Source organism: Delphinus delphis, chromosome 4 (assembly GCF_949987515.2).
Source record: "Delphinus delphis chromosome 4, mDelDel1.2, whole genome shotgun sequence".
Taxonomy (NCBI): Eukaryota; Metazoa; Chordata; class Mammalia; order Artiodactyla; family Delphinidae; genus Delphinus; species Delphinus delphis.
The window spans coordinates 69,820,987-69,835,749 of NC_082686.1; the positions used below are offsets into that span (position 1 = coordinate 69,820,987).

Sequence of the window (14,763 nt, forward strand, 5' to 3'; positions counted from 1 at the left end):
TGTGGATCCTTGCAGGGCTCAGCAAGCTCTTCTGAACTGTGTTGCCGTGTTGAAATTAACTCTGAGCACATAAGCAGGAGCTGAGGGGAAGCAGGCATCTTGGCTCTACTAGTATTTTCAGACACAGATAACAAATAAGATATAGAAAGTCAGCCTGTTCAGTATGAACTGAGAATTTTCTCAAGGGGTAAGTAGGTAGCTCTTTATTGCAATGTCCATTGTAGAAGAAAATGGTCGGGGGTGCCTACTGAAAAGAGCTAAACCTTAGAGACCCGGTTTGAGAAATAGGTGGGCTGGCCACCTCATAAAGGACTCTCGCTGCTAAACTGATAGCTTTGGGCATCATTACCAGGCCTAGCTTGGCCCCCAATCTCACTCTTGTCTTTTGAACCTGATGACTGCAATAGGTGTTGTCTCATTGGGAGCATGTCCCTGTGCCCTGCTGAGCTGAACTGCAACTCCTGTGGCCTGTGCTAAGATCCCCTGGGCCTGGTCCCCCAGCTGACACCCCTGCCACATACCCTGTGCGCTGTTCAATGTTAGATCTCCGGATGCTAAGTCCTGCCCTGCTGACTGCCCACCCTTGACCTGACGCCAGCACGTTGATTCCAAGCCTAGCCATGTGTAGGCTCTTATCTCCTGCCTCTGCATGAAGATCACTTCCAAAGCATTCTGACTCTCAGTTGGTGGGTTGAAGGGTTCCTTTAAGGAGCAGTTTCCTGGGGTCTTTGCTTACACACCAGCTGCTTGCTCCCCTCAGGGCCGGCATATGTCCCAACATACTGTTTTAGGGAGATATATAGGCACATCCTTGAAAGCTAATTAAGAGGAAAATAAAGCACCTTGAACCCTAGGAATCTGATTTACAAAGCGTTCCGAGAATACCCAGTTATATGAAGGGAGGCAATTCTGCTCTAATGTGTACATCCTTTTTCTTCCCCTGTAGAGACATGCTCGTGAATGTTCTCAAGTACAGACCCACCTCCCACTCCCAGCACCACAGGCCACACCACCAGCTACTGCAGGACTGGCTCTGGGTCTCTGCGATCCCCTCGTGGCCACAACCCCCTTCCCTCCTGCTGATCCGTGGGCACACCTCAGAGGGGACCATTGTAAAAATGACACGGATCTGTGCACAGTTCAGCCTTCTTGTTCACCCTGCACTGATTACACTTTGGGGGTGGCAGTGGAGGGGGATATTCTATATGAGAGAAATGTCTCTACATGGAAGAAGAGTCAAATCAGGCTGGAAATGAAACATTAGTCTTTCTTGGGAACGAGTGAATATTAATTCATTTTTTCCAGTAGCGCTTAGACCGCTGATTGCCTTTTATTGACAGGGTAGGCAGGCGTGATGGTGGGCTGGATGCCATATGCCCACCTGCCAGCTTCTCATCCTGCCCTGCGCAGGCTGGAGCCAGGGCTGGAGGCTCAAGGCTCAGAATCCCCCCCTCTTAGCTCACACCCATCTCTGAGAAGCATGGATTTCTTCTGAGCTGTACTGGATTTCTCCCAGGACCCAGGCTAGGAAGGTTTCCACATCCGTGCCACGTCTGAAACATGGTCTGTCGATGACTGTCGGTGCTTGGGTTTTGGCATCTACCCTCCAACCCCAGCACTGCCACTTGTCCACAGCAGGCACTGGAGTGGGAAGGCCTGACCCAACCTCCCAGTCCTGGGCCTCGGTCTTCAGCCCAGCTTTTATGTCAAGTCCAATTAATTAAATACATCTTAATTGTTTTGTTAATGCCCAATACCACTTTTAGCAGAGATGGTCAATCCATCAGAGTAAGAGGTTGTCATGATTCCAAAAAGACTGCATCTCTGCCCCAGCCATTTGACACAGGGCCAGCCTCCCCCACGGCACAGGCTGCGTGCGGTCATGATGCCAGCCCCCAGGTATTTAGCTCCGGGTGGAGGTCGGGGTGCTCGCTGTGTAAGAACCGGCTTGGGATCCTGTGGGAGAGAAGGCACTTGGAAAGGTGAAGCTAATTTGGAAGGAAATTTCCAATTAGGGTAAGACTCATAGACTCTCAGAGTTGATGGAAACTCGGAAAACTTTAGTTAACACTGTCCCCTTCATTTATTTACTTTTTATGGTGATAAAATATACACGACATAAAATTCACCATTTTTACCTTTTTTAAGTGGCAGTAAATACTTTCACAGTGTTGTGCAGCCGTCACCATTATTCATTCCAGAGCTGTTTCATCATCCCAAACTGAAACTGTAGCCAGTAAACAATAACTCCCCTTTACTCTCCATCCCTCCAGCCCCTTCCAAGACTTTGAGAAGAGGAAACTGAGGCACAGGAAGTTGTAACTTCCTGTTCAAAAGTGAGCGGGTGCCCTGAAGGCAGTTTCTGGTTTTCCCTGGCCCTCGTTCCCCCACCCGACACCATGCTGCTCCTCTCTTGGAGCCCCTCCCACCTCCCAGTCCAGGTAGGTTTTAATCTAAAACACAGATTCTGGCAGACAAGAAGACGTGCCTTCCAGGGCCAATTTTCCTCTGTGAATTTGTTATTTAACTTTCCAGCTCAACAGAGAGGAATATCTTTTCTGCCCATCCCAGCCCTCCAAGGCTGAAGTAGGACTTAGATGAAAGTCACGCAAAGGCAGTATCACATGGAAAGAACACTGGAACGGGGGCCAGAAAACCTGGACTGCAGTCTGGGCCCCGTCAGCTATGAGACCTCGGGCCAGTCAGCCTTTCTGAGCCTCGGGGTTCTCTGTGGGAGGTCGCACAGCTCCGAGGGACATGAGCCCTTTGAGCCTTGTGCAGATCTAAGGTGTGATATCCAAAGACTTTGCTCTCCTGAACGTCTGACTCTGACAACAGTGAGACCCCAACAGGAGAGAAAGGAGAAGATTCTGTGCTTTGCCCCTGAAACTTGCTTTGCAGGGGGTGTGGCGGGAATGGCCTGGGTACATTTCCTCCCGAGACCCAGCTGGAGTGTCCAGTTCTGGCTCTGGGCAGGGCTTGAGTGGCCAGAGCTGAACTTTTCTTTCCCTCCCCAAATCCACAATTCCCCAGGCCCAGCTTCCACGTCTTCAAAGAGCTAGGCTGCTGCTCCCACCTCAGCTGCCTTGGCGCCGTGTCCCAGATTCGGAGCTTCAAAATAACTAACCTGGCCAGACAGATTGAAGGAAACGTTTACACCCCAAGTCGGGTGACTGACCTCCTGGCATCACCAGCGTTTCGACCGGTGCCTGTTTCTGCATTTTATAAAAAGGACTTTTTAACGAAAAGAACTCTTTGGAGAAAAAGTGAAGCGTCACACGCCTCTCGTTTTATTTTTACAAAATATTTTCTTTGTAATAGACCTGAAAGGTTGGGCCCGGAGACTGACGCTGCTTTGCCTAGCTCTGTTCTAACTCCACATGCAGATTGATTTATATTCTGCCACTGGGAGAAGGGCACTGAGCGGACTGGAGCTGGCGTTTCTCCCTCCCGGGAGGTTAATGACAAGATCTTCTACAGCATTAGTCACGTCTATCATGCTTTCTGTTCCTTCCAACCGCCTGGTGAAGATGCGGTTTTCTTACCCTCCTAGAAGAAGCAGGTTCAGAAAGGTCATGGTCGTACAACCAGGAAAAAGGGCAGGTCTTGACTGTGGTGCTTTGAGATGCCAAACGTGGCAGGTGATAGGAAGTCTGCTCCCCAAGGGAGGCTCAGGTACTTTCCTTAAGGAGGGTCAGGTTCAGGCCCTCCTCTGTTGCATATTTGCTTGTTAGAGGAGAATTTCTTCCTCAACAACTTTTTTAATCCCTTGACAGCTGGGCTAATTATTTGGCCTCACCACACCCCTCTCCCAATGACTCGGGAGTCCAGACATAAAAGCCAAGAAAGAGGTCCAATTTCAAGGGCCGGAAATGTCTGAATTGGTTTCTCAGACCAGCACAGTCACTCAGCACACCCTCACCCTCGTCTGCAGGCCTAGCCCATTTCATTGAGGTCATACACCAAGGAGATTACAAGGTGCCACTGACCCAGGAGAAGTCGCTCTCAGAGCCAGCTATCAGCGGGGCAGAGGTCACCACCTCCGTTGCCCACACCCTGCGCTGTCGAGGTCCACCTACTGGCTCACTCAACGTGTTTTCAACTCAATATAACAAAACCCAGTTGACACAAGGCATCGCAGTGAGTACTATGGAGGGCCAAAGAATTATGTAAGATCTGGTCCCTCCCACTGCTTACTGCCGTCACATGAGGGAGGCAGCTCTGATTAAACGCCTGCATTATACAGCAGACTTCGAAACTTGCTCTGATGGAGGCATGGAGCCATTCATGTACTCGTTCAGTGAATATCTAGACACCCACTCAGGCCCTGGGCTAGTAACAGTGGCTACTGTTTATCAGCCTTTCCTATATATCTGGCTCCGTGCTGAGTCCTTTCCTCCCAACGGCACCCTGACGTAGGTACTATTATCATTATTTTTGTTTTACAGGTGAGAGAGCACAGAGAGGTTAGTAACTTCCCCAAGGTTGTATATTCACCACCTGTCTCCCAGAATGCCTGTGAGCGTGGTCATTGGCTTCCCACGATGGCAGGGTGTGGGTTGGAGGGACTGATAGGATGGAAACAGTCTTGGAAAAAGGTGAAGGGCCAGAAAAGGGCTTGAGCAAAGGCCCAGAGGTATGAGAGTGCCTGGCACATTTTGAGAAGAGACTACGGTGTGGGCAGCCGGGGTTTAGGTGTGTGGGAAGAGTGGTGGGAGATAAAGCCTGGCAGGTGAGTTGAAACCAGACTCTGAAGGCCTCGGGGGACTTGCTAGGAAGCCTGGACTTAATCCAGTGGCCAGTGAGGAGCAGTGGAAGGTTGTCAGGCAGAGTCAGGGTGATTCATTCTGGACTTCAGGAAGATCGCTGGCCCCTGACTGAGAACAGTGGGGACAGGCAGGCCTGTTGGAGGGCTGTTGCCATCCATCTAATGAAAGGTGGTAAATACCTGATCCTGACGGGCGGGACAGGGGGAGGAATGAGCGCCTGTGAAAGGCAAAGGAGGAGCAGTGGGGGAAGCAGAAATGACAGCGGCTGAGTGCAGCTGGGGACGTCAGAGAAGGAGCATTGGGCATGAGAATTCCCACAAATCAACCTTCCACTCTCCCGTGGCCTCGGAACACACTGTAACCTGTTGTCGGTCCACAGACTCTGGGAGGGTGTTTCACTCAATAAAAGAAGCTTAGGGGATAGGGGTATGATCAAGGTCAAATCGTTGAGGGAGGAGACCTCAGAACATTCATCTATAAAGACTTTGAATATTCAAAGTCAAGATCTTGGCTTCCAAGTTGCAAACATGACTTATAGAAGGGAAGTGATAACACTGCCGCTTCACCATCCCACCCTGCAACCCCAGTCCCGTCCTGACAGACTTCTCTGTGGCTGACAGCCCCGGGAGACCCATGCATGCACAGCAGTAAACCCCCTTTCTGTTCCTTTCCCCTCTACTGTTTTGTGGGACAGGCGATAGATTTTTTTTTCATTATTCTATTAAAGTCATATTTTTACCCTTTTTATTTTTGAGAACACAATAAATGTTCTTTAAGCAAAACACCGAGGAGAAATAGGAGCGGGGTTTGGACTAGACGTCCCTGTGAAACAATGTGCTCCACATATGGACATTCATAGCTCTACGCAGCAATTAGTGCTCATACGTTCTTCCCAGGAACACATGGAACTTTTTATGAAATTTGACCACGTACTACGCATAAAGCAAATCCCATCAAAAATCAAGGAATCAGTGTTGTATAGACCAAATTCTCCAACCACATGCAATTAAGTTAGAAATCAGCAAGAAGATAATTTTTTTAAACCTCATACATTTGTAAATTTGAAAACAATGCTATTACAATGGGGTCAAAGAAAAAAATGGTTGAAGAAAACTACTTAGAGCTAAATGATAATGAAAATACTTGGGAGGTACAGAACTAGTTCAAAGAGAGAATTCTATTGCTGTTCAGGATTGTGTTGCATTTATGTATTTTTTTTTACTGCAATTTATTTTATGTCTTCTTAAGAGATGAGCAGAGGTAGGAATATTTTCTAAATTTTTAGAGAAATGTATTCTAAAAAATTAGAAAATCGTGTCTGGTTTGGCCAGACTGGAAACATGAAGGGTTAAACCTCCAAACCAGAGATCATACCTCAGTTTTTAGAAAGTGTTTTTCCGGTATCTGTTCATTTTATTGCCAAACCTCATCATCTAAAATCCCTCTCCTTCCTTCTCTGAACACAGATTCATATGAAACAAGCATAAAGAGACTAGAAAGAAGAGGCAGAAGACAGAAATGTTGTTTTAGTCAAGGTAGCTCTGAGTTGAGTTCAGGACATTTGGTTTGAGTTTCGTTTGACCATTTTTATTCCCTCAGCACTCTCGATATGTAGTTTTTGTTTTTGGTTTTGGTTTTTGGTTTTTTTGTGCGGTACGCGGGTCTCTCACTCTTGTGGTTTCTCCCGTTGCGGAGCACAGGCTCCGGACGCGCAGGCTCAGCGGCCATGGCTCACGGGCCCAGCCGCTCCGCGGCATGTGGGATATTCCCGGACCGGGGCACGAACCCGCGTCCCCTGCATCGGTAGACGGACTCTCAACCACTGCACTGCCAGGGAAGCCCTCGATATGTAGTTTTGAACTGTGTTTTGTGACAGCTGATGAGGGATTTAGAAAAAACCAGGTATTTTTCTTCTGGAGTCAGTTGACACCTGCTTTTCTAGGCAGATGGGATTTCACCCTCACTCTCAGGTCTTGAAGTCAGAATCTTGGACACTGACTGGCAAGAAAAATAGACTCCAGATTTCCTCAGAGCTCAGCGCGTTATTCATTGCTGGTTGATTTCGCCTGTGATTCTCTCCTGTTACCTCACTGCCCTGCCGTTTTGAAGAAAAATCAAGAAAACGGATGGAATTCTCTCCGGAAGGAAGAAATTGGGTTGCTGATGGACCGCGTCATGGTGGTTCTAGGAGGACGCACTACCGCCTGCCGCCCTCTGCTGTTCAAATGAAACCAGGCTTCCCAGCAGTTCTTTCCCACCGGCCTGTACCAGCCTCCTTCTCCTCCTGCGCTTGGGTCTCCCAGAGAGACAGTGTGCATTTTATGTAAATGTCTTCTTCCCTCCACGGCCACTTCCATTTTAGATTCCAGATCTCTCCTCCTGCCCAGCCACCACTTTACGTGGCCCCCAGACTGTTTCTAATGAAGGCAAATGTTAGCATTTAGGAAATAGCTGCATCTTATGATTAACCCTTCGGGTCCCAGACTGACGCCTCAGGTCCCTGCCCACACCACCGGTGATCATAAGACAAGGTGGTCAGGAGACCTAAATTCTAGTCTACTCATTGAGTGGCCGCAGTTAACTTGATTTAACAAATTTTACTTGATCTTTTGCTATGTGCAAGGTGCTATGTTAAGCAACATAACAAACAGTACGTAAAACAGTACATGAACAGGTTACTATCTTTGAACGGTTCACAAGTCTGGTGGGGCAATTAACATGCAGGGAAGATGTGTGGATAGATGGCAGCGCGTGATCAGAGCCATAGGGAGCAGCCTCTGGAAGAGCAGAGAGGAGAGGAAGCTCACTGTTGGCTAAATCTCAGACCCTGACTGACCAATGAGATTCCAGAACAAGTCAAGTTCCAGACTAATGGAAATCCGAAAACACTCCAAGTTCGCAGCAAGGCATTTTCTCAAGTCTTCTCCCCCAACTTAGGACCCCACCATTTCACATTTTCATTGCTTTAACAAATATCAACGGAGCACTTATGTGCTAGGTATTACGCTAGGCTCTGAGGCAATGACAATGAAATGAAACGTGGCCCTTGCCTGCATGGGCCTTGTAGTCCATAGGGAGCCGCAGGCAAATACAAGATACAGTGTGAGAAGGTTGGCATGACTCTTCTCCAGTCCATACTCTGATTTGCTTCAAAACAGAAAGAGAAATAAACGAGGGAGGAATCTCCTATGGGCAGAATCCAGAGTCACAGTTAGGAAAACATGGGTATGGACTTTTTCCAGGCTCTTGGTCCTTGCTGGAGGAGTTTGCAGAGGAGGACTGGGTAGAGATGAGATGTACAGCAAGGATGGGGATTAAAGGTCAGCAGGCAGGCCTTTGACATCGATGACAAAGTCTCGTGATGCTTTTCCCCAGACCTTGCCTCTGCACTGAGCACTGAGGTGGGAAGAGCTCTGGGGGCCAGTCCCCTGTCACTGTCTCTGTAAGGCTGCACTTACTTCCCTGTCTCCTCTGGAAATGGGAATAAGTAACAGGTGCTCGGCACCTCTTCCCAGCGCTTTGGAGGGGCAAATGAAGGAGTTTGTGAGTAGTTTATGCCAGCCATGCAAGGTTAAGCAAATCAGTGATGGTATTACCATTGTCAGCAACACCTAGGCCAGCCAAGAGGCAGCGGCATGAAGACGGGTGCCTTCCACAAGCCGCCTCCAGGGAGAAGCTGCAGTTAAGCCGTATCAGCAGCCTTTCTCTCCAAAGTCCGCACTAAGTTCTACACGGAAGCTAGGAAGATTTTCTTTTTAAACGGTGCCTGTGGTTAACAATATGCTTAACACGGTTGGGGTTGTGACAAGAAAGAGGAATAAGGTAAATTCTCTAAGCAGCCGTTTGGGATGTTTATAGAGGTACTGCCACAGTGCAGGTTTACGAAACCCCACTTAACTTTTTATAACGTAGGAAACTGCCATTTGTCTCTTCCATTTGTCATCTTTCTCCTCCCTGTGTCTCCTGGCATGGACTCGATGTCCTGCTCCCTTGTGGATTCCCATCAAGATGGGAAATACAGGCCGTCGAACAAAGCTGGCATCATTCCCAAATCTTTTTTACCCTGGAGTCCTTATGATTGAGTGGGGTAGGACGAGAGAGAGGGCAGTGCTCCGTGTTTGCTGGAGGCTGGCTATCGCCATCAGCCAGGCTCCCTCCTGGACACTGTGAGCCATTTAATTCCATCTTGCCCACTAGACCATTGGCCCAGGGAGGGCAGGCCACCACCACCTAACCAAGGGTCAGCTCAGTAAATCTTCATGAAATAGATAGAGCCCTTCAGTCAAACAACTTTCCAGGTGGGCATTATTGTCCCCAGTTTACAGATAAAACCGAGGCCTCAGGTGCTTGGGAATGTTGTTCAAGGCCAGGGAGTGTGTCGGCTTAGGGTCTGGTACTATGTCCTCTGTCTGCTGGAGAGTTTACAGTCCCTCCTGCAACCCACACTCTCTTAGAGGCCATTGATTTTATTGTTTTGGTTTTTTTTAATCATTTTCCAAAACGTTTGCATGCCATTGTGTTTGAAAATAGACTCTATTCAAATAGTATTATACCCAGGAGTAATTATGTTATAGATCTTCTGGCCCTACTTCCAGATTCTGTGTATGAATCAGTCCTAAATTCATTGGAGAACTGAAATGTGGACATAGGTCAAATACTCATTCAACCAACACGTATTAAATGTCCATTACGTGGCAGACCGGGGGCTAGAGGCGTGAGGTACAAAGATGAATAACAAATGGCTCCTGTCTTTGAAGAACTTACGGTCTAATAGCTCTAAGTGAACCATTTTTTCCTTAAAAAAAAAATATTACAAAAGTGAAACATACTGACTGCAGAATATTTGGAAAGCCCAGGTAAGAAGAAAAAGAAAAAAGGAATCACCAATGTGCAGATGTTTTATAAATCCTGAGGTCAGGGCCTATGGCTTAGCATCTCTGTAGCCACAAAATCTTACACCAGCCTCAAGAAGCAACGTTTTTTGAATGGGTGGGTGGACGGCCACCCTTCATCTCATCACCCCAAGAAGACCACTATTAACGTTTAGGAAATATTCCTAGTTTCCTTTTCTTTGACTGTGAAATGACTGGCTCGATGTCATTCTCCCACCTCACCTAAGTCAGGTGGACCAGTTTATGGCCTCCTTAGCGCCCCCTACAAGTGATGCTGGACTGCCCACCATGTGTACTGGTAGTTTAGTTAATTTTTCAACTAGAGCAACTCTTCACACTTCTCTGCCTACCATGGCCCAGGGCCTCTTCACATAGAGGCGGTTTCTAAGGTGTGGGAGAAGCAGTCGCTTTTACCAAATGCCCCATGCAGCCTCCACACCCACGCCCAGAAAAGACTCAGGGGCAGGAAGCTGGTTTATCTGAGATCAGTCCCCTTGGATGGAGGGGAACTTTCAGCAGCTTTCCTCAACAGGCTGCATGTTGATTCACCTGAGGCAGCTTCTAAAACTGCTGGTCCCAACCCCACTTCACGCCCATTAAGACAGAATTTCTAAGCATGAGGCCCAGGCACTGGGGGGTTTGTGTGTTTTTAAAGCCACCTGGGTCAAGGATTGAAAACCATTGATTTAAAAGCAGGCCAGGCAGTAGTGTGAGTGGCCTTTGGAGGCTAGTATAGGGCACCGTGATGGTCAGAGTCTTGAGACACTCAGCCCCGGGACTTGGCGTTGCAAGAGTTTTCTGCAGCCTGCTTCGTGAAAAACCTGGGCGGTAGATGCAGGCAATCGGTGTGCAGAGGGGAACTCAGAGGAGGAAATATCTTTTTCCAAAGGGCTCGTGTGGGTGCCTGTGTCAGGTAAAACCACACAGAAGCCAAGCTCACCTATGACTTGGGTAAATTGGGGAGATAAGTGTGACTGCCCCAACAGATGATTTGCAAGACACAGGAGCCTCCTAGCTTCATTATGAAGGAAAGAAGAATTTTGCAAGATGAACTGTTAGAGATAAGCCCCTGCAACGATAGGCCTCTTAGCAGAAGGGAGATGATTAGACTTAGATAATTTATTTAAATAGTCACTGAATACTTGTTATTTGTCAAGCATTGTGTGACATACAATATTTCATTTCATCTTCATGATAACGCTTTGTACTAGGTATTATTTATCACCATGTTACGGTGAAGGAAAGTGATGATAGTAAGTTTTTAAAAACGAAGATAAAATCACATTAAGCAAAAGAGGTAAGCGCCAGCCTCTCCTACTGGGAAGCCCAGGTTTTGTTCCCCCCACCCAGCTTTATGACCCAGACTGTAGGATTACAGGTAATACAAAAGATAGGAGAAAAACCAAGGTGACATCTTCTCAAGAAGGGGTAATGGCCAGTCGACTGGAAGGTCTTCCCTTCTGTAAGATCCATGGTGTCACAAAGCAGACACCGTAGTGTGCAGAGGGCTCCAGCACGGCCTCTGCCAACCAGCCACGTGACCAGATAGGTCCCTAGTGCAGCCCAAGTCTCTGTTTCCTCAACCGTGCAGCCAAAAGGGCTGTGCAGTGCTTTGCAGGTTGCCCTGTGGAGGCCTGGGCTACAGGAGCAGTTCAGTGGGGCAGGATGGACAGCTGGGGCTTCCCTCTTCCCCCTTCAACCAGACAAGCTCTGCATTTAGGTGCTGGAAGGAAACCACTGGGCTGGTTAATGTCCATGACTCTTCCAGTTTAATAGATGTCAGTCGCTCTGTTTTGGAAAATTCCCGATGCTGGGAAGAATCAGTGCCATCACGATGCTTGAGTGCATATTGAGGTGGGGGAGAATGGCACAGGGCAGGGAGGAAAAGCAGGTGAGGTGACGGAGGATAACAAGGCCAGCTGTGGCCAGCCCAGCTCTGTAGTCACAGTAAACCTGCCTGGGGCCCGGGCTGCCCAGAGGGAATGTGAACAGTCAGAGCAGATGGGAAAGTAAACCAGGCGCCCTTGTTGTTACTGCAGTAGTGAAGCAGTCACAAGCCACAGGAGCTGGGCTCCACGCTTCTCGCCCCAAACTGTACTTTCCTTTTACTCACTAGGATAGAAGTCTCCCGTTCTCTTTTAGTAGTTTAGGATTTAAGCAATTTTCTGTTTCTTTGTGTTTTTCAGATCTTAAATCCAAATTTCATCCAAGAAGGTGAGTTAAAAAGTGACAGAATTGAGTACGTGGCGATTGGCTAAATAAATTACGGCAAATCCAGCACTGAGGTAGCACCTTTAAACAACAGTGATATAGTTCACTACTTACAGACAAGGAAAATGTTTAGGATACACTGTTAGGGTGAAAAAGACCACACCTTGTAATGTGTATAATGGGATCCACTTTTTGTAAGAAAATATGTGTTTATATAAAGTCTAAAATGATATATACCAGACTGTTCACAGTAACCCCTGTGTGATGTCACCATGGAGCTTTTTCTTCTCTTTTTTAATCTCTATTTCCTAATTTAATCTAAAATAAACATTTATTACTTTTTTTATTACTTTAAAAATACTTTTTCACGGGACACAGGTGGCTCTACAGAGTTAAGCTGAAGGTTATTTGAATCGTTACACAACATGGGTGGGGAATGAGAGGGTTGTGTTATAAAATAGCTGTTTTATTCTGTCTGTTCTGAACGATGCAAATTTATATCGATGTTGATTTGACCACAGTGGCGCCAGAATTCCTCGTGCCCTTAGTGGATGTGACCTGCTTGCTTGGGGACACAGTGACACTGCAGTGCAAAGTCTGTGGGCGGCCAAAGCCCACCATCACCTGGAAGGGTCCAGACCAGAACATCCTTGACACTGACAACAGCTCAGCTACGTACACGGTCTCCTCCTGGTAAGCTAACGCCCCCACGTCAGCAACCCCAGCACCTGGGTGCAGTACCCGGAGGCTAAGTCCGGCATGTAGCTCCTGTTCTGGTTACTTGGTCTCAAGAGAAGAGCTGCCCTGGAGCCTATTCTAGCCCAGAAACTTTGTGCCCCTCGGAATCCTGTGAAACAGTGGTATACTCAATTCCTTCATTAACTAAAGAACAATTTTCTTAGAAGAAACAAAAATGACTTACTCCAAAGTGTGCAATAGAAAACAGAAAATCCAGCCACAAGCATGCTTCTCACAAAGACTATTTAACAAATTTGGTTGGCGGCCTCCCAATTATTCTGTTAATATTTACTGCGGCTAATTAAGAACTTTCTTGCACAGTACTGCTTACAGAGGAAAGCCGTAGCAAGCCCTAGATGCTTAAGAAACATTTATGGAAGAAACAGCTAGGATCAAGACACTTCATCCTTTAACTTAATGTTTTTGCATGTGAAATGGGGTTCCCAGCAGAGACTCCCTGGCCAGGTCCTGAAGTATCAGTGGACCCAGGGAGCTTAGCTTGAGAGTCAGTGCATGGTGAAGCTCACGAAGATCACCAGGTTCTGTGGCGACCAGTGGGGAGGGAGTAGGGCTGACTGTGACCTCTGCATTTAACCCTTTCAGAGCAGTTCTTCCGCTTGATGTCCTGGACCCCAGGCTGGGACTACTGGGAAAGTTATTTAGTAGAGGAATTTGCCTTTGCTTAAGTCACTTAATTATCTTGAGGGTCCCACATGTAGAATGTGAAATACTTGAACATTTCATTCTCTTTCCATTTTCTTGTACCACTTGTTATTGATTGTGGACTGAAAATGTTTTGGGACCAAGTTGCTAGGTGGCAATGACACTAGTAATATTGGGGACCAGTATTTGCATAGGACTTTATATATTTCAAACCACGTTCTGATTCTTATCCCATTTTACTCCTCTACTAAGCCTCATTTACAAACAACTTGAGAGATGGGCATGGCAAGAATTTTCTTCCTCTGTATGGCATTGGGGAGATGGAGAGGCAAGGTTCTCACCCAAGTGTATAAGAAGGTAACAGAACAGGGACTAGACCTTGGTCCTAAGGACTCAGCTCAGCACCCCTTATACTTTTATAGTCACTTGTCTCATTACTGGAGTCTGAAGGGCATACTTTTCGTGTCCCTAGTGATTCCGGGGAAATCACCCTCAAAATCTGCAATCTGATGCCCCAAGACAGCGGTATTTATACCTGCGTAGCAGCAAACGACCACGGCACCACGTCAACGTCTGCTACCGTTAAAGTGCAAGGTACAGTCTCTTGGATAGTCAAACCTTTTTTGTGCTTTCTTTTTAATATTCATTTTCTAATTCTGGTAAAATACACATAACATAAAATTTGCCATCTTAACCAATTTCAGGGGTACAGTTCAGTAGTGTCAAGTACATTCACACTGTTGTGTAATCCATCTCTGGAACTCTTTTCATCTTGCAAAGCTGAAACTCTGCACCCGTTAAACAGCGACTCCCCATTCTTCCCCAACCCCGGCTCCTGGCAGCCACCATTCTACTTTCTGTCTCTATGAATTTGTGTTAGCCAGACATTTTAACTGGACATTACAAGGGACCCCTGAGACCTGGGAAAGAAGAGGTACATTGTGAAAGTTCCAAAGCAAAGTTCCAGCAAATGGGAACAGAATGAATCTTTGATAAGAGCTGGCCGGGCCCTACCGTACACCTCCTAAAGCCTAGTTCTCTGACCAAGCTTTCTCTCCAGGGTGCAGCATTTAGTCCGAAGGAAGAACTTCTGACAGCAAGGTACATCTCCCAGCTCTCTCTCGGGCCTAGGGAAAGGTGTGCCACTCGGTGGAGAAGGTCATAGGAAACATTTGAGACACAGGTTAGGTGTGTCAGCCTTGGTGTAAAATACCAAGTTCTGCAGAAGTAGCATTTGACCCTAATTTCTGTCCCTGTAGGTGTTCCAGCGGCCCCTAACCGCCCCATTGCCCAGGAGAGAAGCTGCACCTCTGTGATTCTCCGCTGGCTGCCCCCATCCAGCACGGGAAACTGCACTATTTCTGGTTACACTGTGGAGTACAGAGAGGAAGGTGCGCCGTCTCCCCCTGCTCTTCTTCTTCTATCTTCTCTTTCTCTTAAGGAGGGCCTTCAGAGTCATAAAACTATTTGCCTCTAAGCCTTTCATCAGC

At 47.3% G+C, this 14,763-nt stretch overlaps 1 protein-coding gene across 7 annotated transcripts in view; it reads left to right on the forward strand.

Moving 5' to 3' along the window:
- The window catches only part of LOC132424756 (kalirin-like), a 116,983-nt gene that overhangs the window by 80,784 nt on the left and 21,436 nt on the right, over positions 1-14,763 (forward strand). For all 7 annotated transcript variants that reach the window (XM_060010793.1, XM_060010785.1, XM_060010788.1 and 4 more), the window contains 4 exons: positions 11,848-11,875; positions 12,394-12,565; positions 13,746-13,867; positions 14,533-14,664. In XM_060010793.1, the coding sequence (XP_059866776.1) occupies positions 11,848-11,875; positions 12,394-12,565; positions 13,746-13,867; positions 14,533-14,664 (454 nt within the window). The remainder of the gene's footprint in view (positions 1-11,847; positions 11,876-12,393; positions 12,566-13,745; positions 13,868-14,532; positions 14,665-14,763) is intronic.